General features: G+C 51.7%; 1 protein-coding gene across 1 annotated transcript; it reads left to right on the top strand.

Annotated features, from left to right (window-relative positions):
- The first annotated feature begins 364 nt into the window (after positions 1–364).
- On the top strand, positions 365–16,964 carry LOC116939734 (visual pigment-like receptor peropsin). The gene is made up of 6 exons (XM_076063218.1): positions 365–873; positions 6,855–7,060; positions 8,401–8,500; positions 11,675–11,779; positions 13,226–13,449; positions 16,278–16,964. Exons 1-6 carry the CDS (start codon positions 732–734, stop codon positions 16,962–16,964), a joined length of 1,464 nt encoding a protein of 487 aa, XP_075919333.1. The 5' UTR covers positions 365–731.
- Positions 16,965–26,889: the final 9,925 nt, after the last annotated feature.

Genomic DNA, 26,889 nt, shown 5'->3' with positions numbered 1-26,889 from the left:
ACTCGCTAACAAAACTTGCCCCAACAAGCTGTTGAAGACTACGCTGTACAGTGCGTGTGAATGAGCGACTCGAGCAGCCAGCGAGGATTTGTGCTCCGAAATTAGCCGAGGGGCTCCGGGTGAACGCTCAGTGCATTTTACAATCGAGTTCCTGATGCGGTGAGTCAACATCAGCACTGGCCATCATAGGTGCTCGCTAACAGGACTTGCCTCAAACGTCTGTTGAGGCTATCCGGGGGATCATTGCCTTTGTGCACGGTTAGGTCGACTCAGCATCAGCACCGGGGGAGACAAAGGCGGCCTGGTGTGGGTGGTGGCCACCCACCCCTTGTGCTCCCTAAAAGCACTTGCCGCAAGAGTATGTTAAGGCTATGCAGGGGAGAGGGGGGTGCTTTGTCTTAGTGTGTATGTGTGTTGGTGAGAGTCTGTGTGTGTGGGGCTAATACGCGCGTGTTTCTAGCTAATTGTCTCCACCATGAGCTGCATTATGTCGGCAAATCCCTGCGCTAGAGAGGGCACCTGTCGATCGTGGATTTAAAACCCCCTCTCCCCTCTTTCTCCTCCTGCTCTTCCTCCTCCTCTCTCCCCCTCTCCCTCTAGCCCCTTGCCATCCCTCTATTTATGTCTCTCCATCTGTCTCGCCAGTCTAGCCGCTGGCCTCGCCGAGTCTCGTCTCCGTGCGGAGGGAGAAGAGACTTCAGTCTCTCCGCCTCCTCCGCGGCGTCGGCACGATGGATTCAGCCGTGACCCCAGAGCAAACGCTGCCCCCCGCGCCCATCCCGTGGCGGAACCACAACGGCTCGGTCCCGTACAGCGAGCCGCCCTTGTCCGAGCAAGGTGAGACGGCGATCGGGGTCTACCTGATCAGCCTCGGTGAGTCCCTTTCGAGTCTCAGCGTCGTTTATGCCGCGGCGAGGGTGGGTGGGGGGTGGTGGTAGGGCACGCGCCACGCGAGGTGTCACTGAACACGGTGGCTAGGAGATGTTAACTACCTCGTCTGGTGTACACGAGGTCGTGGGTGTTCGATCCCGATTCTGACGCCTGCTGCTGTATGCTTGGAGTTTGCGTGTCTCTCTCTCTCTCACCCCGTGGTCGCGTGGATTTTTCCTCCGGGTTACTCCGGGGTTTTCTCCCCCCCCTCCACATTTGGAATCGATATGCGTTTGGAGTATTTGGCTGCTAAACATTTTGTCCACACGATGGATGAGCCACTTCGTCAACCGATCGTTTGTGGCCAGGTCGCTTCTGAAAAAAAGCTGTACAGCTCGGTGGGCCTCACCTGGTCAAATACAAATATAAGTGCTTGGTGATGACAGAGTGTTCGCCCAGGGTTATCGTTGAGTCTTCCCCACGGTCATCATTGAGCCGTCACCTTTGGTTACCATTGAGTCTTCAGACTCTTCACCTCCGTCATTGATAATCAGCTGAGTCATGAGCGAATCATCTGCCTAAGCTAAGCATTGAGTCGTCACCGTCTCTCTCCATCCTTGAGTCATCACCGCGATCGCTGAGTCACAGCTAAGTCACAGCTGAGTCACAGCTGAGCTGTCAGCTGAGTCACAGCTGAGTCACAGCTGAGCTGTCAGCTGAGTCACAGCTGAGTCACAGCTGAGCTGTCAGCTGAGCTGTCAGCTGAGCTGTCAGCTGAGTGTTCATTGGGGCCGTGATGCGGCCTAGCGGTAGCGCGTTCGCCGCCGGGTGTCAGAGGTTCACGGTTCGAATTCCGACGGCCACCCTGATTAATACTGCGGGATCATTAAGCATCAATAATACTACTCCTGTGCAGGCCGTCTGCTCCGTAGTGGACGTTAAAGATCCGGTTACGTAATTCGCAAGAGAAGGCCATTGCGTGGCGGTGTCATGGTCCACATTTGCGACAATGTGATAAATCACCCGAATTTTTTAAAATTGGGATTATAGATAGCAATCATCCCCTGATACTGGCGGACCACATGGCTTGGGTAATCGTGGGCAGCCTGTTTCTGGCTGCCTTCCGGCTTGTCTGTGGGTTCCAGATGGACCGAAAGCTCCGCTCTCGTTCGCGACCTTTCTGTTTATTCTGATGTCATCGATGTGAGCCGTCGTCTTGAGCGATCGCTTTGGGCGTTCTCCGAGTCACTGAAGCTGCCCCTGCTCGCCAGTAGACTCGGGTAAGCACGTCGCCGCACCTGAGTGACTGGTGAAGCAAACATCTGAATTTTTACACATTTTCCCTGATTTGTTTTCCATTTAAGTTACAAATAAATATCGTAATCGACAGCCCTTTGTCTCCCCATGCCGTGTTAGTGATGGCACAACGCTGCCCGGTGCGGGTTGGTTAAAGGAGGAGGCCCATAACATCTGTCGATATACACTCGCCACTGATGTTATCCGCGAGTTTAGATATCGAACCGAGGTGGCAGGGGACCCCTAGCGCGGTGTGCCGACCACTCCACCCAAACAGTGCACGTTGGGAGAACATATTTTTTTTTGTTCTCCGTTCTCGTTATTGTTGCTTAAGAAAAAAAAAAGAAATCGTCAGCCAGCCGCGTCAATCGCGTCGAGACGCCTGGACGTGCACCAAGCGCCTCGGCGGTCCTCTGGCTCGGCGCACCGACACGGCCATTATGAGCCACCCGACCGCATCGATGTTCATATCGAGAGAGCAGAAACACCTGCTCGGGTCTGCACGCAGGGGCGAGAGCGCGTGCGGTTGAACAAAAGAATCGCTTGATAGGAGAGAGAGAGAGATACATACTACTGGTATGTGGTTTCAGTGCCAGCGCTGAGAGAGTTTTACCACCTAGAGTACTGGCGGTTTATTCTACTAATATTACTCCTGATAATGATAGTAATAATAATCTAGAGTCCTTTGTCAATCCACTGCTGGATGAAGATGAAAGCCTCTCCAACACCGCGTTGGCCACGGGAGTGCTCGCTTGACTATACTTCACCCGGCTGACCGATGCGGCATGGTGAACGTGAGTAAGGGGTGGGGGGGGGGCGAGGGTGGAACCGGTCCAGATGTCACTCGCCATGGCCGGGAATTGAACTCTGGTAGCTGAGCGACCACTGCACCACCGATAACCCCCCCCCACCCACCAACACCCCTCCCCTCCTCCAACCCTCCCCACACCACGAGTGTCGGTTTGTTCCTGTGGGCAGAGAGAGGCAAGTCGGAGTGCGATAGCTCAGCCTCTCACTCGACAAGGTTCAGCATCATTCCCCGCTGTTGCCCATGCGTGGAACTTGGCAGCCATAAAGCTCTACTGGCTACCGACAACTAGAATAGCTGGTGCTGTACCACGGACTACTAAGGCAGGTATAGACGTCAGGGTCACGTTTAGTGTTCGGGCTATAGGTTTAGAGCTATATGGTCTGGTTTAGGGTCAGGGCTAGAGATGTAATTAGGGTCAGGGTTAGGGTCAGGTCAAGGTTATGGCGAGGGTTACGATCAGGGTTAGGACTGGTAATGTGGTAAGACCACATCGATACAAATAAGGCCAGACCAAACAGGCTTTCTGGATGCAAGTTGGAACATATTTAAATGCTATAATAGACATCATCATCATCACCATTGAACCTTTATTTAAACGACGTGCGAGCGGAGACCTGAATTTCAAAGGAAAACACCTGCCACGGAAACCGACTGCCGATTCACTCAACAACAGTGAACGACAGACCAGCAGCCTACAAGTAATCTCCGGTGAGATCCGTAAAGTTTGTGGTGCATGGCCGTCTTCCCCAACTTCGGCCCTCTTAGGCCCTCTAGCCACCACCCCGCCACCACCCACGGTCCACCTCTTCGTTAACACCAATACTTCATGTTTTATTTTTAACTGAATTCACTGCGCACTGCACGCACCCGATGGTTGGCAATCGTGGCCATTGAACATTCATGTCGATTAAGCGACGCGCGAGTTTGTCCATGAGTTTGAGGTGTCTGCCACATTTCCAATCGACTGCTTCCACGTTGTCTCGCATTGCTCAAAGTTCCCGTTTCTGTTCCTCTGTAATAATCGCCTGTGTCAGCGGCCGCCCTCTGTCCGCACGTTCCGGGCAAGCCCGGGGGACAATCGGATGGAATTAACGGAGGAATTAAAATAAGATCCGGGCCACGTACAGGCGCACCATGCCCTCATCGCGCTGACGCTGAGACAACCACGATGATGAAAATGTGACGGCAGATTTCCCGTCGGGGATGATGCCACCCACGCGCGAGCCTCATCTGTGCCCTGATATTCCCGAATGGGAGGAAATTGGAGATTTAGTTTCTTATGATTTATTATTTATTTTAGGATTCATTCCGATAACGCATCATCGTCTCTTGAAACCCAAGGCCGGAAGTTTGTAATCTGTTCCGCTCCATGAGCTGAAGGATGACCTTAACCCAGTGTCAACCAGTACGACCGGAGATAACCCCCTACACACACCGTGAAGGTATGGCACTTCACGAGTCCGAGCAGACGAGTCGGGAACCTACTTGCTCTACTTGCCTATTACAGGCAAAACAACAAGCCATTGTGCTGCAGCCAGATGTGTCTCACACACACGCACGATGACTGCCTCTCTGTGTGATCCACTAATCCCAAACCATAACCTTAGCCTGGACAATAACACCAACCCCAACTCTAGACTAATCCCACTCCCTAACTCACAATCATGGCCGCAACCCCTAATGATAACCCTAACTCATATTCTTAGCTCTTTCGGTAAAGTCACGTTGAAGGGAAACAATAAAATAATAAAATATATAAAACAATAAAAATTCTCACGACGTTTCGACCATAACACAAACGGTCATCATCAGGTGTGAAAACCAACGGCAAGAAACATTTGAAAGAAGTGTCGGTTCGCATTTAAGTATTTATTTATTAATAGAAGGACGAGTCCATCTATGTTCTGAAAAGAGGAGGGGGGAGACGAAAAATTAATGTATGCTGTCTGAAAGCCACCGTAAGCGTGAACAATCAATTAAGACCTGAAATGGTTGATCAAATCCGTCCAATGATTGCTAAGCCAGAATCCATCATCTCAGTTGAAATTGTCTCTGTGCTTGTATATGTGGATAGCCTCATGAACGAATCTCTCATGGTAGCCAGATGGCTTACAAATAACCTCTGTCTTGGAGAAGTCAATGTCATGTGAGCCTACTGAATTATAACAATGATCTGCCACGGCCGAGGTGTTGGTCCTACCGTGTTCAAGGTCTGCTTTGTGTTCACGAATGCGGTCCGAGACATGGCGTTTGGTTTCTCCAATGTAACTACTACTACCACAGAGGCAACTTAGTTTGTAGACACCAGGGTACTGTATGTCCAGAATCACATCTTTTACAGACGGAAGCAGATCACGGATTTTATGTAATGTGTTAAAACGGACCTGGATCTTGTGTTTATTCAAGATTTTGGAGATCTTTTTTGTGATCCCCGCAATGTAGGGCAAAGTGATGGTTTTGAAAGGCTCCTCAAGAGGGTCCTTCTTCATGGTTTGAGTGATAGCTTTGCGGATTGTATAGTCGGAGTAGCCATTAGCCTTAAGAGCTTGGTGTAGTGCTTTAGTTCACTGCCTATGTGTTCCTGGTCGGATATGCATTGGACTCTATGGTACAGAGTCTTGATGAGAGAATTCTTCTGTGATGGATGGTGGTGGGAATCCGGTGTCAGATAAGCATCCGTATGGGTAGCTTTCCTGTAGACAGAGTGGCTCATTGAACCATCAGGTCTCTTTTTTATTAGGACATCCAAAAAAGTTAGCTTGCCATCTTTTTCGACTTCCATGGTAAATCTGATGGCTGGGTGTATGGAATTGATGTGGTCGAAGAATTGGTCTAGAGCAGGCCGGCCATGTGGCCAGATGACAAAAGTGTCATCCACGTACCTCTTCCATAAGGTTTGGCGCAGAGTGGCAGTCTGGATGGCGTCAGTCTCAAATTTCTCCATGAAAATGTTAGCTATAACCGGAGATAGGGGGGAGCCCATTGGGGTGCCCTCAGTTTGTTTGTAGAAAGTTCCATTCCAAGTGAATTATGTATTGGTTAAACAGTGTCTCACCAGGGGGGGTACCTCAGTGTTTAGTCCTTGATGAACCAAGTCTTCAATTATTGCGATGGTGTCAGGTACAGGAACTTTGGTGAATAAGGAAACTACATCAAAACTGACAAGCAGGTCGTCTGGGGACAGGGAAATACCCTTGATTGTCGATACCAGGTGAGTAGAATTTTGTACCGCAGAGGTGGTTTTTCCAGTGAAAGTACGCAGGATTTCAGACAAAAAACCCTAACCCCAACACATAATCAAAACCATAACTCTAACACAAAATGTACATCCTAACGCTAACGCCAACTCATGTGTAAAATCCCAACCTTAATCTGTTACTGTAATACCCAACCCCAAACATTAACCAAAAGCATAACCCCAGCACATAACCAAAATCCGACTCCTAACCGCAAACACATAACCCCAACACGTAACAATAACCATACTCCTAACTCCAATACGTAACAACAATACGTAACAATAACCCTCCTCCTAACCCCAAAACGTAACAACAACCCTACTCCTAATTCCAACACATAACCTCATCACATAACAAAAACCCGACTCCTAACCCCAATACATAACAAAAACCCAACTCCTAACCCCAATACATAACAATAACCCTACTCCTAACCCCAAAGCGTAACAACTACCCTACTCCTAACTCCAACGCATAACCCCAACACATAACAACAACCCCTCCTCCTAACCTCAATACATGACCAAAACCCTCCTCCTAACCCCCAACGCACAACCAAAAACCCCAAACCCTCGCTCGGGTGCCAACCCACAGCCCCTGCGCGGTCCGTGACCCCTTGGCTGTCGCGTGCGCGCCAGGCTGGCTCTCGTGGCTGGGCAACGGCCTCGTCATCTTCGTCCTCACGCGCCAATGGAGCTCCCTGCAGCCGCCCGACCTTTTGACCCTCAACCTTGCGCTGTCCGACGCCAGCATCGCCGTGTTCGGCTACTCCCGCGGCATCATTGAGATTTTCAACGTCTTCCAGGACGACGGCTACATCATCAAGTCCACGTGGACCTGCCAGGTGCGGCCTCCGCTTGCCCGTCTCGCGTCCTCGTCGTCGTCGTCATTGTCGACGATGACGACGATGACGGATGATGGGAGACGTTTGACAAGAAGTCCACGTTCGTGGTACAGCCGATAAAAAATAACAACCCCACTTGATGATATTCTTTCCTTCCCGTCTGGCGCGACGGAGGATGTTTCGTTGCGATGGCGATGCGAGGGCGTACGACGTTGTTCGCGACGGAGACATTTGCTCTTTTCTCTCGCTTCTTCTTGGCCAATATCGTGGAGCGGAAAATTACGTTTGGTTTTTTGTCAAGACGTGAATCGGCCCTTTGTTGCAGTAGAAGCGGATCAGCTCACGGAAATAGCCATCGCCCGTGTGTGTGTGTGCGCTAGGTAAAATATCGACACACTATTCTTTGGGTCTTTCGGTAAAGCCACGTAGATAGAAAAAATAATAAAAAAATATCGCAATTTTTTCACCTGATAGCGATTGCTTGTGTTACGATCGAAACGTCGTGATATTTTTTTTTCTATCTACGTGGCTTTACCGAAAGACCCAAAGAATATGAATTCCTGCAGTCACGAAAGCTTTAAGTCAAGATTCATCAACACGCTCTCCCCGCGCTCATCCCAACACTCACCTTCATTATCGACTCACACTCGCCCCACAATCGCCTCGCAATCACCTTACTCACCCTCCCCAACCCTCCCTCCTTCCATCTGCTCACCCCTACCAACACTCACTAATGCACCACCACCACGCGAACTCGGATCCATCCTCGCAGCAGCGGCTTTTGGCTCAGCCAGCGTCCAAGGGCGGTGGTCACCGGATCATCGCGCGGCGGCGTTTTTAGATGCGCATCTGCGGCCGTCTGGAACGCTCTTCCTTCCGATATTAGGAAGCTACTGGGAGCTGTGCACTTTTAAATCATCATCTCGAATGAAAAGTCATTCCTTGCGAACTGCTTGTTGTGTTTAGTTTGTTGTCCTTCCCCTGCACCTCCGAGTAGCACAGTTGGCTACGTACGGTACGAAGAAAGTTAAACATACATGCACCCCCACCTAAATCCTTACTTACTCTCCCCTTACTCTACACTCACCGCATCCTCACTCCTCCCTCACCCCACACTCACCCATCCTGACCCCAGCTTTACCGCACACTCACCAAAATCCTCACGCACATACACACCCCACACACAAATCACTCCACTCCACACTCACCTCACACCCATCACACATTCACCCAATCCTCCTACAAACTCGTCCTGAACTCACCAACCGTTGACTCCACCATCACCGCACACTGACCCTCCGAACCCCCTATCCCTCTCACCCCTACCCCTCACCGCCCAGGTTGACGGCTTCCTGACGCTGTTGTTCGGCCTGGCGAGCATCAACACGCTCACCGTCATCAGCATCACCCGCTACATCAAGGGCTGTCGGCCACACCAAGGTGATGGGGTGTTTCTCGCATGGCTCACACAACACAAAGATCCCCCGTATAGCCTTAACAGACTGTAGGGGCAAGTGCTGTTCGCGAGTAGCACCGATGAAGTCCGGCACGGTACAACGAGGGGGTGGGTGGCCAGCACCACGCCCGACCGCCTTTGCCTCCCCAGTGGCGATGTTTACACACCGCACCAGGTACCAATTTAAGCCTTGAGTCGACCTAGGGGAGGCCCAGGACCGGTTCAGATATTCTTCACTGATGTTGGCCGTGAGCGGCAATCGAACTTGGTTCGCCGGGTTCGTAGCGCAGCGCGCTAACCGCTACACTACACACAGATTATTTTATCACACACACACACACACGTACACACATGCTGACACAGAGACATGCATACATGCACTCACACGCATTCACACACAGACACGGGTTCACACGCACACGAATTCACACACACACACACAATACCAGACGCAAGTGTATCCACGTGGATCGTCTTTACACCTCAGGGGAGATTGCAGGGAGATCATTCCATCACGCGCCAGGCAGATGTTGCCAATGGCACCTCGAGCGCATTTGTCTCACCGGAGCAGACTTTCACACGAAATATTAAGCTCCCCCGCAATATAACAATGGGCTTTGCCATACTCTTTGGTTCTTTCGGTAAAGACACGTTAGGTGAAAAAAAATATAAATAATCAAATGAAATCACGACGTTTCGGAAGCAACACAAGCCTCCGTCATCAGGTGGGACAACCACAGCAAAGAAACAAAGAATTACAGTATTTTTTGTTTGTTTTTGATAACGGAAGCTTGTGTTGCTTCCGAAACGTCGTGATTTAATTTGATTACTTATGTTTTTATTCTTATTTTATTATTTTTTCACCTACGTGACTTTACCGAAAGCACCAAAGAGTATGGATCCTTGAGTCACGAAAACTTCAAATATAGAATGGACTTTACCCTTTCTGGCAATGAAGCAGGAGGTGTTAAGATGTCCAAACACCCAAATACATGGAAACAAACATGCTATGGTCTCACACTGGCGAGACAAAGCCATAAATGAAGGCTGTCTCTGGTGCAGGTCAATCAGTTTCAAAGACAATGCGTATACAGGGTGCTTAAACAGATGTTCATACTTCCGTCAATTTGCAACAAAACCACAATAAATGTGCTGCTGCCTCCTGGCTCTGGAGACCACTTGGGAGAAGATTCCAGGCCACGTGTTGACAATGATGGCGAACACGTGGGAGACTCTTTGACTTTTTGAAGCTGTTAACATTACATTTGTTATCATGGTACAGTGTATTATCCGTTCGTTTTGCATTAAAAACGATAGTCCCATTTAAGTGTTGACATTTTTCTGAAGCACTCTGTATTATCAAAGCGCATTTGTTTTGCATGTTTTGCTACAAGTACCGTGTGGTTAACGGAGACTTGTTGCCTTGCAAAATGTTTCTATTTGGTGTTTGAACATCTTAACACCTCCTATTTTACTGCCATAAAAGGGTGAATCCCATTCTTATATTTTTCATCATTTTTATATTGGTAAAAAAAAATGTCCCATACATATCCCCCGCATAGCCGTGAACAGACTGTTGGGGCAAGCGCTGTGAGCGAGAAACATGTGAAGGCTGGCACGGGACACGGACGCGGTGAGTGGCCGACACCACGCACGGCCGCCTTTGTCTCCTCACTGTTGATGTTTACACACCGTAGCCAGTGCTCATTGAAGGCTGAGTCAATCTAGGGGAGCGCCAGGAGCGGTTCAAACAGGAATGGAACTCTGGCCGCCGGTCTAAGAAGTTCAGTGCGCTAACAACTGCGCCACCGCCCCCCCCCCCCCCCAAACACACATACAATAGCCGCTATTCACAAATAAGCGGTGATTACATCACCAGGCTACATGCACTTTGCGGCCACTTGCAGTGTCGCATGCTCGCTGGCAAGAGATCACGGGACAAACCCAGGTGCCATGGGTTAACTGAGATACCTGCCAGATGCACCACCTGCGCTCACCACTGTGCCATCATGCTGCGATTGAGTTGCCCGGGTCAGCGCTCGTTGTTGTGGTATGTACTGTGTTGAACTTCTTTCGCACCGCACGTAGTCAACCGTGCTAATCGGAAGTGCGATTGAAGAACAACAAACACAAAAAAGTCATTTCTAAAGAAATTAGTTTTCAATCTAGATTTAAAAGTGCCGTAGCTCCAGTGAGCGTCGCTCCTCCACTGTCCGTTGTTGATATTGGCTAACTGCATCCAACTTGCCCAGTAGCGTCCTTCACGAGCCTCCTCCACAGAGGCCAATCTTGACACAACTGGTACCAGTCATCGGGAAGTCTACTAGGCTCCACATCCTCCTGTACCACATCACTCCATCTCTTATCTAGCCCGTGCCGCGCCCGTTTAGCTGCCTCTATCCGGCCAAACAAAAGCTGTTTGGGCATGCTGTGGTTGGGGCATGCGGGCGACATGACCCAGTCAACGCATCTTTTCCTGCTGGAAGAGCTCACTCATGGGACTTTAAATGATTTGTTAACTCTCCACGCAAAGCAGCTTGTCCTACTTGCACGAATAGAATCGCGCAATGAGACGAATGATCAGTTCAGAACTCTCACAGTCAACAGTGCACAACCACGTTTTAAAGAACGGTCCGCGGAAGGAGATATCAGAAAACTACGTCTGGGATCCATTCAACAGACCCTGTGATGGTAAAACTGGGCTTGAAACGTAGCAACATTAAGTGAAACCCCAAATGTAGTCCGATGTGTCGCGTGCGGTCCATCAACGCGCCACACTCGAGCACCCCGCGTCATCGCGGCTGAAACGCGGATCCGAACCCAGGCTTCTCTACGCTGCCGACTCATTGTGACCTCTTGGCCTAGATTGAAAACTCATTTCTTCAGAACCGATTTTTTTGTGTTTAGTTTCTTGTCCTTCCTTCGCACCTCCGATTAGCACGGCTGGCTACGTACGGTGCAGAAAGAAGCTCACTATACATACATACATAGCCACCGAGCCTGCTCAACTTCCAATGCGAGTTAAGTATTTATAATAACAAGAGATCGGTCGTGCTCCCACTACCGTCTCCCCCGTCACCAACCCCCACCTCCCTCATGCCCCCCAATAACCTGCCTGCTCCCCCATCTCCTCCCCACCTCCCCCCACACCTCCACAGCCCACGAGGTGACCAGCACGAGCATGGTCGTGTCCCTTGCCCTCGTCTGGGCCGCGTCGCTCTTCTGGTCAGCGGCACCTCTCCTGGGCTGGGGCAGCTACACGGGTGGGTGCCGCGCGGCGTCACTTTCACGTCCGCTTGGATTTCTCTTCTTCTTCTTCCTCCTCTTCTTCTTCTTCTTTCTCCTCCTTAGCGAAGCGTGACCACGCAACTCTAAGACGACTCGGAACGCTACGCTACGCACGCAGTCTCTGCCTACAACAGGACTCACTTGATCGCGATGTTGTTTATTGAGGACCACCCTTCTCGTATTCACCCACTTCCATTGGGTCTCTTTAAATATTGAGGGTTTTTTTTTATACCGAAGACGACAAAAAAGGCTCTTCTTGCCATTTTGGTTGCTGGGCCCTTGGTCTGCAACATACCAGATATTTTTTTTGTTGACTTGCGTATTCTTTTAATGACCTGAAGAAAAAAGTGCAATGTTTATCATCACAGTTTTAAATGTAAAATATCAGGATTTGTCGTAAATAGAAATGCAGTATGTCTCGTCGGTAACTTGTGGAAAAACGCCTCCACATGTTAATCATCACCACCTTCATCATCATCATCATACCAACCCACACCTTCTTCTACAGCATCACTACCTTCATTATCATCATCGTCATACCCACCCAAACACACTCATCACCAGCAGCATCACCATCCTCTACAGCAGAACCATCTCACCATCGTCATCATACCAATCCAAACACAGTCATCAGCAGCAGCATCACCATCCTCGATAGCAGCACCATCTCACCATCATCATCATCATACCAACTCAAACACACAGTCATCATCAGCAGCATCACCATCCTCTACAGCAGCACCACCTTTCTAACCCAACCCAGACGATCCCTTCCTTCATTCGTCAGTTCAGATCCAGATTTTGACGAATCGGCCGGATCGCTGTCACATCACTTGGGCGAGTTGCGGTGATGGTGATGGTGGTGTTGGTGATGGTGGTGATGGTGGTGATGGTGGTGATGGTGATGGGGGTGATGGTGATGGTGGTGATGGTGGTGGTGGTGATGGTGGTGATGGTGATGATGGTGATGGTGGTGATGGTGATGATGGTGGTGATGGTGATGGTGGTGATGGTGGTGATGGTGATGATGGTGATGGTGGTGATGGTGGTGATGATAGTGATGGTGATGGTGGTGATGGTGGTGATGGTGGTGATGGTGATGATCGTGATGGTGGTGATGGTGGTGATGGTGGTGATGGTGGTGGTGATGGTGGTGATGGTGGTGGTGATGGTGGTGATGGTGGTGATGGTGGTGGTGATGGTGATGGTCGTGATGGTGATGGTGGTGATGGTGGTGATGGTGATGGAGACATTGGCGCGGAACATCCGGCAACAACACCGCATGGACGTGGCGCATCACGACTCCCCACAGCAGCACCCAGGAGCTCCCGCGTCCGTCCCCATGGCCCTTCTCCACCCTCCAGTAGATAGAACCTGGCGTACGACTGCGGCCAATCGCGTTTGTCGTTTCCCCCCAACAGACCGAAGGTACGGGACTTGTGAGATCGACTGGATGAAGGCCACGTTCTCCACCATCTACAAGTCCTACATCATCTCCATCTTCATCTGCTGCTTCTTCATGCCCATCTCCACCATGCTGTTCGCCTACATCTCCATCATCAACACGGTCAAGTCGAGTCACGTGACGGCGCGCATGGGCGACGTGTCAGAGCGGCAGCGCAACATGGAGCGAGACATCACGAGGGTAGAGAGAACCAAAACCCACATAATCGGCGTCATCAGCATCATCATCAGCCATGGGGCTATCCACTGCTGTATGAGCGCCTCCCCCACCCCCTCCGCTGCTGTGGACATCCCTCCAGGCCCAGTGTTGCTAACACTAATTCCACTCCTGCTTGAGTCGAACACATGGCTCTGTCTTCACGGTGGGCGTCTTCTGGGACGATCTCACCTTCTGCTGCCATTCCGTATATCGGCCACGATGCAGTCTAGTGACGCGTCCATCCACAGGCAAATATCCCCCGTGTAGCCTTAACATACTCTTGGGGCAAGTGCTGTTAGCGAGCACCTATGAAGGCCCTGCACGGCACACGAGGGGGTGGTTTGGCCAGCACCACGCCAGGCCGCCTTTGTCTCCCTAGTGGCGGTGTTCACTACACACCGCACCAGGTGCTCATTTGAATCTGCGTCGACCCAAGGGTGGCCCAGCACCAGTTCACAGAATCTTCACTGGTGTTGGCCGTGAGCGGGAATCCAACTCGGGTGGCCGGGTTCGCACGTCCGCTTCGTGACGTCATTTATTTAGGACCACGTGCCTGCTATCCACATCCCATTGCGGCTCTTGGGCGTTTTAGATTTTTCTTTTTTACAGAATTCGAACAGAAAAATGCCTCCTCTTGTTATTTTGATTGTCGACCCATGCCCTGTAATATGCATATACCCATAAGCATACGTGCGTGTATTCGTATATATGGATATACAGGCACACACACACACCACACATAAAACGGGACTTACAATGAACGTAATCAAGTGTTTAATATGCAGTTTTGTTTAAGAGTAAACGTTGGTTGGAGAATCGATAGGGCGGACATGCCAATGGGATGCACACGCCGTCGAAAAATCCATATATCTGTCGACTCCTTACCAGTGGCCCTTATTGGGCATCCCGTGCCCTTTATCAATCCCAACGTTCATCCTACAAAGTCCCATCATAAGGGAGAAACACAAGCAAATAGACAAAACGTGTTTTTGTTGCCCGTATTGAAACGGCTGTACACCGTCTGGACCTGAAAACTAAATTTCCCTACACAAGAAAATGCGGGGTAAACCGTGTGGGTTGTGACAGCGATGGAAACCTTTCATCTTCCCCGCGAGCACATTTAGTCAAATGCGATTTAGGACGCAGCCCCAGTGCCGATGTTTACGCAGCCGACCAATAAGGCGCAGTCTACCTCTATTACTGCATTGTATACTGTAGTGCTAACTATGGACTGTACGATTCCTGCGGCGGGGATTGGAACGCAAATCGCCGTGCCTGTAATTGCGCGCGCACCCGCACAGACAGAGGTCCCCCGTATAGCCTTTAAACGGACTGTTGGGGCAAGTGCCGTTAGCGAGTAGCACCAATGATGGCCAGTACGGCACACGAGGGGGTGGGTGGCCAGCACCACGCCCGGCCGCCTTTGTCTCCCTCATGGCGATGTTTACACATCGCACCAGGGGGGAGGGAGGGGGGCGGCTAGGACCGGTTAAGATAATCGTCACCCGTGTGCGCAGGAACAGGAACTCGGGCCGCCGGATTCGTAGCGCAGCGCGCCAACCACTGTGGTACACACTCGCCACTCGTGCACACACACGCGCACGCACTCTCAGACATAACAACACTCTCACGCACTTTTCTCGAACATCCGTTTGCTCGCAATGCAATCACTGCCAACTACATTTGCTGATTTAAAAACAAAAATGGTCTGGCGATGCTGCTGCTGCGTTTGCAGTGGTGCACAAGCACAATTATCAACAACAACAAACTCAGTTGTCAATAACATTGCGTGGCCCGAAAAGGAAATAAGTATATAATCGGCGACGTTTCGGGCAATGGGTTCTTCATAGCAAATACACACAGAGGCCAGAGATATATAATGGATAATAATTTATCGGTAAAGCTGAGAGAGAGACGAGTCCAGAGTAGTCCCACAATAGTAAACCCGCGAGTCCAAATACCGGTCATGTCTCAACTCGCCGTCCCTCCGCGAAGCTGACGCGCGAGTGGAGATCGAGCTCCAACGTTGTGGAATTGTAAGACTTTGCATTTAATTGTCGGTGTAATTTCTTAACGCTTCTCCAAATGCGCAATCAGTGTCAGGGCAGGAGACCCAGCGTCTGCCCTGCACTATCGCAATGAGAGAAAAACGAGTTGTTAGAGAATGGTCCGCTAAAACAGACAACACAGAACTATATTCTTGGTTCTTTCGGTAAAGTCACGTAAAGTCACCGAAAGAACCAAGAATATGAATCCCTGCAGTCACGAAAGCTTTAAATCAAAACACAGAACTACTTGTGACGGTCCTTAAAAGACCCCCTTGTTATCCATACGCTTGGGGCGCAATTTACGACGCGTCCTGCTACAAGAGAAATGTTCTTAGCGGAGCAAATTTGCATTCGCCAGGAATGTAGCCAAGTTAAGTGAGAAACCAACTTAACCTGATAGACGTTTCGTGTGGTTATCGGTGACCAGGCTGAGACCATCAATTCACTTCACTCGAGAACCCGGATTAAGCGGCAATGGGCCGGCTCTAGCCCGGATTCGAACCTAGGTTCTCAACGGCTCCGGCTCAATTCTGACTCCTGAACCACGGCAGCTGCCACTTTATAAACCGTGCTCAAGTTGTCATCCCATTCTGACCTGCCGTAGGTGGCATTTAATCGCAATCGCCTTCTCACCTCGTATATCACGATCTGCCGGGTTGTCGTCACAACCCGGCATTGCTCGCGACCTGAGACCTTGACCTTCAAAGTCGCCGTCCCATCCTGACCTCGGCGCTCACCTCCGCGCCGACCCTCCCACCGCAGGTGTCCATTGTCATCTGCTGCGCCTTCATTCTGGCCTGGAGCCCGTACGCCGTCATCTCCATGTACTCCGCGTGCGGCCACCGCGTCCCGGCGCTCACGAGCCTCCTCGCGGCCCTCTTCGCAAAGTCCGCGAGCTTCTACAACCCCTTCATCTACTTCGGCATGAGCGGAAAGTTCCGCGCTGACGTGCGCGCCATGCTGCCGTGCCGGGCCACGAGCGCGAAGGCCCCGCGGGACGCGGTCCGCCTCAAGCGCTACCGGACGCACGTCGATCCCGAGAGGGCCTCCCACCGGGCGGCCGTGGCCGCTCGTGAGCAACCCGCGCCCCGAGCCGCCGCGCCTCGCCCGGCGTCGCCCGCCCCAAGCGCTGCTCGGGACCGCGACCCTGAACTTGACGAGCGCGAGTTTGACCCCGAGGGGCGGGCGTCGGCCCTCGCCGAGGTGGCGGCGGTGGAGAGTCGGGACTCTGGCATCGCGTGCACTCGGGGCGAGAGGAGGGCCTCTCGCGGTGACGACGTGGAGGTCGGAAACGATGTGGAGGCAGAGGAGGTGAAGGAGGAGGAGGAGGAGGAGGCGGTGGAGCTGTGGCCCCGGCAGCGGGTGGACGGAACGCGGTGGTCTCTGGCTCAGGAAGACGCGGGGTCAGAAGTGGCCTGTGATGGGCCGATCCCCGCTTCGTTCATATAGCGCAGTTACCAGCAAGCGGAACCCCGATCCTGAACCCTGATAATAACACCCCCCCCCCAACCTCAATCCGTGCAAACTTGACCCCCCCCAACTCCCTCATTGTGTCACCCTCTCACCTCCTTCTTCACCAACTTCCATTGCCCCCACCCCCACCCAGCCCTCCCGCGCGTGACCCCGAGAGAGAGGGAGAGGATTGATACACAGCGCGGTCGGACCGGGTGAAGAATGTCCGCGCACTGGCAACGCGACCGCTGCTGCTGTCCTCACCGTGTCGCGCCGTCTCTGTTGGTCGCGACCGGAGCGCGACTTCGCGTCCACCTGTCGCGCTAGCGACCCCCTCCGAGTCGCGACACCCCCCCCACCCCCTCCTGCTCCCACCCTCTCACCCCATACGGACACGAGAATATAACTTATACCCCCAGCCCCTCCCCTCGTCCTCACCCCCCCCCCCCAACAGCCTCTCACTGTCCCCTCCCTGACTCCCTCCCGCACGCCTCGCTATGCAGCCCGCCCAGCACGCGCCACCGGGTTGGGCACGTGAGTGATTCTCTTTGGTTCTTTCGGTAAAAGTCACACGAGCAATCGTCTTCGATTGCTTGCGTGGCGATCGAAACGGCGTGATCTATAATTTCTTCTACCTACGTGACTTTTACCGAAAGAACCAAAGAGTATGGAATTCCTGCAGTCACGAAAGCTTCAAATCAACACGTGAGTGATGATGAATATAGTCCGGTAGGGAGTCACGGGGAGAGAGAGTCACAGAGTGTCGGCGAGCGTCACGGTGCGCGTCACGGGAAGGAGACGCGGCAGGGACTCGTGCGTTCGAGTCGCAACCGACAGTCGCGTGCATACCGAGTACTCATTTGACGGCGCAGTAGACCTAGGAGAGCCACGGGACAGTTCCAGACACCCATTTGCCATTGATGTTAGCTTTGACCAGGAAGCGAACTCAGGTGGCCAGGTTCGTAGCGCCGTGCGCCAGCGCTCCACATGCATACAGAAGGCAACGACCCCCCCGTGTCGCTTCTGACAAGCTGTTGCGACGAGAGCTATAAGCGAGTACTGTTGAATCCCGTGAAGGCGCATCACGGAGCGGTGTGGCCAGCAACACCATTCCCGGCCACCTTCATCTTCTCAGTACTCCGGATACTGATCTAGGGCTGAACCGACTTGGGGAAGGCCCAGGACCGGTTCAGATATCCCTCGTCAACGATGTTATCCGTGGCCGAGATCCGAACCCAGACGGCCGGCATACACACGGGAACCACCACTCCCCACGCGTACAAAGACTAAGAGACACACGCGTGCAGAAACTCGCATAGGCACAGGCACCTTGCGTCTCACAAGTGAAGCACGTGCTTTATTTAACCACGCGAGAGCGGATTACGATTCGTGTATTTCCCGCGGAGACCGGTGTGCACCACAAAACGTATTCGAGGACACCGCTAATTACGTTGGCAGAGCGCTATGATGACGCGCTTGGCTGTCATATTTTAGTTTTTGAAGTCTCTGTTTCCCCCCTCTAATGTCCGAAGCTTCGATCAAACTCGCGTAAAAAAGATACACAAAAGGCCACACAATTCGGCTGGTGTAGTAGCGGCAAGACAAAAGTTGTGTGTTGATTTGGGGGGAGCCGATCGTGCAGTGGTTAGCGCTACGCTGCGCTACGTGCCCGGCGAACCGAGTTCCGATTCCCGCTCATGGCCACCAACAGCAGTGACGATTTTCTGAACAGCTTCTGGGCATCCCCTAGGTCTACTCAGCCTCAAATGAGTACCTGGTGCGATGTGTAAACATCGCCACTGGTGCTGGCCACCGCACCCCCTCGTGTGCCGTGCCGGCCTTCATAGGTGCTCGCTAACAGCACTTGCCCCAACAGTCTGTTACAGGCTATACGGAGGGGGTGGGCTCTTTGTCTTTGTTACTTGGGTTGCGTGTTTATGCTGAGAGTCTCGTCGCATCTGTCGCCAAGCTCCGCGATGCTATCGCCAGTGCCCACACGCCGCGAGAACGACGGCAAAAGCACTCTGGCTGGAGTCCGGAGTATCATTGTGCCCGTAGAACTATCACTGCAGTGCAGTGCCTAGCAGTGCCCGATTTAGCTCGTGCGGGGCTTACAAGAATATATGTTATCAAGGGGCCCTAAATAAAAAAAAACACGTAAATATTAAAACACAAATTTTGAACTTACATGTAATTGTATTTTTTTCATTTGCTATACGACCAGATAATACGACAAATCGCTAACCTTAAACACCCAGTCGTTCGTAAAAGTTGAAGGCGGTATAGTACTATAGTAACAGAGCAAGTGCAGAATCACTCAACCGGAATTGATAGCTTGAAAGCATTTAGCGCGGGGCCCTTGAAAGTGCGGGGCCCGTAGCTGCTACATATGTAGCTACTTTTGCTACTGGGATAATCCGGAAACTGGTGCCTAGAGCTGTCACACCACCTGTGTGACAGCAGCAGAAGCAGCAGCCCAAGCGGCCTCTGGTTAAACACAGGTGGGCCTCAACGGACGCACTCGGTGTGTTTGATGTTCATTCGTTCACTCTGTGAAACTGCTCACCGGGAAGAACTCCACGCCATTCGTGGATGGAAAATACGAATTCGGATTCCTTACTAATCAACATTGACATGTAACAGCAATGTGAGGTCGCTGTGCTAAGGGTGGAGCGGTGGCACAGTGATCGGCGCACTGCGCTTTGAACCAGGCCGTCTGAGTTCGAGGCCCGGCCCGTGAGTCACCTCCTTCCCTCCGCCGCACATTCCCGCGCGCTTCGATTAATTGCAACGATTGAGAATCGCGATTGCATTCAATAATCGATAATGCTGTGTGCATGTGTGTGTTTATATTCGGCATGAAGTTTACAGTCTTCGCATGTGCTGTTCGGGTTTGTCTCATATCCCCGTCTCATTTGTCCCTTCGACTTCCTTCCGACCATCACCGATCGCGAATCACCGGCTCCAACTTTGCACTATTCCACGCATGTATCGTTGTGAGCCTTAGAATCGTTTCGAATCGATAAATGAATACATGCCCACTCGCCCACTCGCCCTCTGCAAGCCGCGTTAGGTGAGCGAGTGGTCGAGCGGCTGGCGAGTGTCGGGTGAAGAACGAGTCTGCGGGCGTCCCTGTGACCCTGTCCGTGGGACGTGCTGCCTTCTCGCGAAACGATGAGGAGTCATACAACAAGAGGTGGAGCGGTGGGACGTTGGTGAGCGTGCTGAACTTTGGTGATCAAGGCGAACCGAGATGGATTCCCAGTCACGGCTAACATCAGTGGAAAAGTGATATCGGACCCGATCCTGCCAAACGTCTTCACCGCCCAGCACTCACCAGCGTGGTTGAATATGGTGAAAATAAATATCCCGTGCAAACCACGACGTGGGGAGGTCTTCATCCAGCAGTTTATTGAGAATGGTCTGTAAATGATTGTTGTTATTATAATAATGCCCTTAATATCGAGGAATCTGGCTAGGTGGCGCAACTAGTTGTGAACTCAAATGCTGATCATGGGTTGAGTGACTCAGCCCAGCATCCGTCCACGGTTTTTCTAAAACGAGGCCTCGGTGGCAGATCGTCTGCGGCAGTCCCCGTGGATGAGACTCGCCCGCTGGTGGACTGAAATCTGGGCTGGGAGCTCTTTGTTGGCGACGCGTCGCTTGCGAACCCCAACACCTTCACCCAAGTCGGGGGCTACAAGCGCAACAACAGTCGCGCCGAAAGAGAAGCGAGAGAAGCGAGAGTGGAGTCGAGTTACGGGGCCACGGCGAGATCCAGCAGCTCTCTCTCTTTCTCTAGGGCAGCGCGCGGGTTGCGGTGTTTTGTACTCACGGAGACGATGGCCTTTACTTACGAGCAGCTAAGAGCCCATTGAGAACCACGCAAGGGGTTTCTCTTTTGTAAGGTGGAGGAGACCTTGGGGTTTAAGAAAGGACCGCACTGCACAGCTGTCGTTCTATTCTTGCCTTTGGCAATGTGTTCAGGAGTTGAATGCCGATATGGAGGTCTGCTGGCCACGACGAGAGGGCTTCAGCAGAGAGAGAGAGAGATAATGTTTCGTCGTTTTGCTATTCTTTCTCCTCCGTTGAAGGAGCGCAGACTAGAGTGGTTTACTATCTTGTCCGTCATAGACTTGTCGAGATACTTTGGGGGCGGTGGTGACATTGTCGGGTGGTGGTGGTGGTGTCGCGTTCGCCGCGTGTGTTGCCAAGTTTCGCGGTTCGCATCCGGCAGGCCACGCTGGACACAACTGCGGCTGTATTCACCACAAGTTACGCGACGAGTTAATCGCGGGAGGGGGTGGCGGGCGGGGGGGGGGGGATTTGGGACGTTGAAGACGCCCTGGCGCCGGTGTCATGGAACGAATGAATGAATGGAATGGTCCAAATTTGCCAAATTTTTAAAATTTGAAAAATTACTCGCGAATGACTCCGTGGGGGATCCAACAAAGCAACGTCGCATCCGCCCCCCCCCCCGCTGTTAAACTGCCGTAGACTCCGTCTGTGAAACATTGCCGCTTGCGCTATAACACTGCACACTGATGGTGTGAATACCAAGTGTACTGCATTCATTTTTTGTATTGTTTAACAGACATATCAAGTTACGTTTGTTCTTTTTGAACACGTAAGAGCCCATTTGGACCAGGGGATTCTCTTTTCAAGCGGCGTCCTGAATTTCACCAAGTAGAGTTCAGTAACTGTGCAACTAAATTAATAGCGTGGGTGTACACAGGGCAAGATATGTGATCCTCATTCGTGAGCAGGTAAGAGCTCATTGGAGTCTCTGTTATCAGGAAGACTACCTAGGATAGCACAAGAACGACTCAGCTGCGCATACTTACATATACACACCTATAGACTCGCACAAAGAAGCATCGCCTGATACAGACTTACACGGATATCTATATGAACTTACATCGAATTGCATAGACTTCCGTTAACATAGCGACTTATCGACTCACGTGGACAGGTGACCTTTATACGTGAGCCAAACAACTCAACACATCGGTCAATAACACCGTGGCCTTAAAAGGAAAACGACATTTAATCGGAGACGTTTGGGACCAGTGGCTCCGCTTCGTAGCACGTTATATATGAGCCGGCAGGAGACCGTCGGGAGCACGCGGGTTGTCTCCTTTCGAGGGAGACCTCAGAATCAGAATGTTTATTTACGCTGGAGGAATCCGATGAGCTGTGAGGCCAAGTCGCCGACAGCGAAACAAAGCGCAGACCTCATAACCCCGCATTTCGCGTGTGAGTTCACCGAAGCAGCAACCTGATAACTGACGGACTTACATGGATTCCCACGGACTTATTTAGAGATCAAGAGACCCAGTTGGAGACCCAAAGGATCATACAGAAATCCATTAAGTGACGTAGATTACCATCACGGCTGATGACGATGATAATGACGCTCCCATTGAGGGTGGAGAGAAGGCAGACGAGGATGTGGCGTCACCAGCAGCGCGCCCGGCCGCCTTTGTTCCCCAAAGTATCATATTCCTTTAGGAGAGGACCAGACCTAGGTGAGATACCACTTGCCACTGATGTTAGCCATGGTTGGGGAATCGAACATGTGTTCTAATTCGTAGCGAGGTGCGCTAATCAGTGTGCAACCACCCTTATCAAAACAAAGACAAAGATCACCCGTATAGCCTTAGACTGTTGGGGCAAGTGTTGTTATCGAGCACCTTTGAAGGCCGGAATGGCACATGAGGGGGTGGGTGGCCAGCACCACGCTTGACCGCCTTTGTCTCCCCAGTGGCGATGTTTCCACACCACACCAGGTACTCATTTCAGGCTCAGTCGATCTAGGAGAGGCCCGGGACCGGTTCAGATAATCGCCGCTGGTGTTGGCCGTGAGCGGGAATCGAACCCGGGTCGCCAGGTTCATAGCGCAGCGCGCTAACCGTTATACTACCGCTCCCCACACACACAAACACACACAGACACCATCACACACACACACACACCAATACACACAGACACACAGACACCAATACACACACACACCAATACAGACAGACACACACACACACCAATACACACACAGGCACGCGCGCGCCCGCTCACTTTGAATGCCGCCGAGAAGGCTCTTGTAGGTTTCCGAGGCAGTCATAACAAGAGGCGTCACCCTATCTCAGCCGAGGAAGACGCGTAGATATTAAATAATAAATAGCCGCAGCGCAGATCCCGAGAGCGAGATACGGGGTCTGGCTCGCTCGCCTCGCCAGCGCCAGCGGCGGCATTCCGAGAGGAGAGGCCGCGACTCCCTTTGCACGGCGCGGGAAGGAGGCGCGGACGATCCGCGAACGTTTTGACCCCTCGCGATATGGGGGCCGTCATAAATGACGTCACGCGATTTTGGACGATTTTTGACCCCCCTCCTGTAACACGGCGTCACAAAAAGTCAGACCCCCGCTCAAATATGACGTCACAAAGCTCTGCCCCCCCCCCTCCCCAAAAAAATAAAACATGCTTCAAATCGCCTTAAAAACTATTGTCATTGTAGTGCGTATTTAATATGGCGCTGCACCCTGATGTTGTAGGATAAAACATTTATTAAAAAGTCTATTTAATTAAGTAGAACGTGTTGTCTATATTTATTTAAAGTTGCGCATTTTTACGTGACGTCACATTTCTCACCCACCCCCCCTCTCGTCACACATCGTCACAAATGTCTGACCCCCCCCTCCCCCCCTAGGTGCGTGACGTCATTTATGGACGGCCCCCTATCTGGGTGGCTGGGCAGGAGCCCCGAGGGGACCTGCAGGCGTGTCGCGTGTTGACGGAAGCGTTGGGGGTCAGCGTTTGGAATGAAACGTGGCCCACTTTTTTTTTGCGCGCTGTTTTCTGTCCGATTTTGACGGCGCTTATTCGGCCAAAATATATTTGATCTTTCACCCGTCACCGCGGGACGATGCTGACGGTCCCTTAACGGTGCGTGGATCGCATTGGTCATTCGTTCACTCGGGGTGGACGCGACTCCGAGTTGGGGAATAAAAGCTGCGTTCGAATTGCCGTGTTAAACAGCGTTTGTGCATTAACAAAAATAACACCTGCCCCAAAAGTCTGTCGGAGGCGATTACGGGGGGATATTTGTCTTTGTTGTACATCAAGGAGCATAAACCACCATCACCCGAACTCGTGTCATCCTCGCCAGCGGCTTTTGGCTGCGAGCCATCGAACAAAGGCGATCAATGCATCGCGCGCTTTCAGATGCGCTTCCGCGGCCGTCTGGAACGCTCTTCCGATATTAGTACGCCACTGGATCTATGCACCTTTTAAATCATCATCTAGATTCAAAACTAATTCCTTTATAGAACTGCTATTTGTGTTTAGCTTGGTGTCCTTGCCCCGCACCTCCGATTAGCACGGTTGGTTACGTACGGTGTGAAAGAAGTTCAACATATTTACTGTGTGTGCGTGCATGTATTTGTGAGACACTACGTTTGACTTTCAAGGGACATTCATTTTCACGGCACGACAGAGGCGCGTGGCTTTAGGGACCCCAACAGCTGGGCAATAACAAACGTGAACACATCCCTCAATAGCTTTGCCTTCAACTGTAATGTGACACAAAGATTAAGATAAACAAAGATCCCCCATATAGCCTTAACAGACTGTAGGGGCAAGTGCTGTTAGCGAGCACCTATGAAGGCCGGAACGGTACACGATGGGGTGGGTGGCCAGCACCACGCCCGACCGCCTTTGTCTCCCTAGTGGCGATGTTTACACACCGCACCAGGTACTCATTTGAGGCTGAGTCGACCTAGGGGAGGCATGGGACCGGTTCAGATAATCGTCACTGGTGTTGGCCGTGAGCGGGAATCGAACCTGGGTCGCCAGGTTCATAGCGCCGCGCGCTAACCGCTACACTATCGCTCCCCATGTGACACGTACATATATACACACGCAGGAATACACCTGATTTACGTCTCCCCCTTTGACGTCGTTTCGCAAATACGTCGTCGCCTTATGAATACCACGACCTGATTTTCGTCGCCTCAAACTCACACCTACGTCGCTGACAGCATCGTGCGTCCTTTCTCGTTACACGTCGCCTCTCGGCCTTCTCATGCACCACCTTGCCCCTGTACATCGCTTTGATTGACGTCGCTTCGATATTCGTCGTCGCACCTCTGAGGAACGCATCCCCGACGTATTACTCTACCGTGTGTTTATATATATAGAGAGAGATAGATATGTTTACATCTCATCGATGGCGGATCGGACGAGTTGCCTTTCATTCTTGTTCACAGCACGTGGTGTTACTTGACGGATGCGTTCGAGGCTTCCGTTGTTTGGGCACCGCGCCACCACTTTCGCCAGCCACAGCAGCGCCACGGTCACGTTCAGCAGCAGGGCAATGAGCTCAGTTCAAACAAGCGTCGTGCATTGCGTCGTCGCTGAGGCTTCGTCAGCGTCCACGGGGCCCATCATTCCGTGAACGTGCACCAAGTACAAAATGTCCTTACTCTTTGGTTCTTTCGGTAAAGTCACGTAGGTAGAAAAGTAAAACAAAAAATATTGTTTCACGACGTGATATAAAACAAAACAAATAATATATAGCGACGTGATATAATATTTTTTTGTTTTATTTTTCTACCTACGTGACTTTACCGAAATAACCAAAGGGTATGTATTCCTGCAGTCACGAAAGCTTCAAATTAAGATTCACATCAAGATTGGACAAATGTCCTATCAGACCGAGTGCACTGCGCCGTGACCTCAATTCGATTCCCGGTCACGGGCGAAACGTCGTCCGTGGCGACTCGTATTTAAAGCCTCTCTCTACAAACCTGCGCTGACCAGCGTGGTGAAATATGGGTCGAATTATTGTATTTTGTATTTCTAAATATACAGCGTGTGTATATATCTATCACTACAAAGCAACTGAAAGCACGTGTGATCCTCATCCAGCCGTGGATGGAGAATGTCTGCTGCTGCTTGTCGCACTGAAGGCAATGTGGGGGGGGGGGGGGGGGGGGACACACATCACTTTCTATTACACAAATCAAGAGGCGACAGAAGCTGTCACACGAACAGAGGCCACCTTCACCCCAAATCCCCCCACCCCTCCACATTCTCCACCCCCTCCACCCTGTCGGTCACTCTCACCTGTCCACATAGGTGTGCCACCGCGCGTAACAAGCGTTTACCGGTGTATTGCATTCAGAGTCTCGGGGCAGTGGAGAAGGATACTCGGGGACTGGCGATAACTGGCGATAATCATTCCTCGCTTCTCAACCACCACCACCACCGCCACACCCACGTGCAGCCGCCTCTCCATGTTTGCCAGTCTTCTCCGATCAAATACAATCGATGGTACTGGCATGTAAAATCGGAAGCATGTACGTCTGTTGTACTTCTTTCGCACCGTACGTAGCCAACCGTTGGTCATCGGAGGCGCCGGGTGGAAGTGTTGATTCAATCAGAGTCGGAACCTTGATTGAGACCCGAATGAGGAATCCGATGAGCTATGAAGCTCTTATTCACAGATGTCGAAACCGGTCCAGGGTTCTGCTTGTCCTGGAATCAATGGACCCTACAGTGACCCAGCGAAGCGACGCGATCTCTCTCCTCAAGCCCGCTCGTCGTGGCCAGCAGATCTCGACCTTGCCCATTGCGTTCCTGGACACATTTCTGCCATATACGCTTCATTGTGTTTAGTTCGTTGTCCTTCCACAGCACCTCCGATTAGCACGGTTGGCTACGTACGGTGCGAAAGAAGTTCACCATATATACACCCCACCTAAATCCTTACTTACTCTCCCCTTACTCTACACTCACCGCATCGTCACGACTCCCTCACCCCACACTTACCCATCCTGGCCCCAGCTTTTGCCGCACACTCACCAAAATCCTCACGCACATACACACACACCACACACAATCACTCCACTTCGCGCTCACCTCG

The sequence above is a fragment of the Petromyzon marinus genome, chromosome 6 (assembly GCF_048934315.1).
Source record: "Petromyzon marinus isolate PM22_M1 ecotype Great Lakes invasive population chromosome 6, UKy_Petmar_22M1.pri1.0, whole genome shotgun sequence".
In the NCBI taxonomy this organism is placed as follows: Eukaryota; Metazoa; Chordata; class Hyperoartia; order Petromyzontiformes; family Petromyzontidae; genus Petromyzon; species Petromyzon marinus.
This window is presented reverse-complemented; position numbering and strand designations above follow the sequence as displayed.

Excerpts from the sequence above, each read along its gene's own strand:
- LOC116939734 (XM_076063218.1), top strand. The coding sequence starts at position 732 with ATGGATTCAGCCGTGACCCCAGAGCAAACGCTGCCCCCCGCGCCCATC. Across the intron at positions 874-6,854 it reads GGTCTACCTGATCAGCCTCG|GCTGGCTCTCGTGGCTGGGC; the intron begins GTGAGTCCCTTT and ends CGTGCGCGCCAG. Across the intron at positions 11,780-13,225 it reads GGGCTGGGGCAGCTACACGG|ACCGAAGGTACGGGACTTGT; the intron begins GTGGGTGCCGCG and ends TCCCCCCAACAG.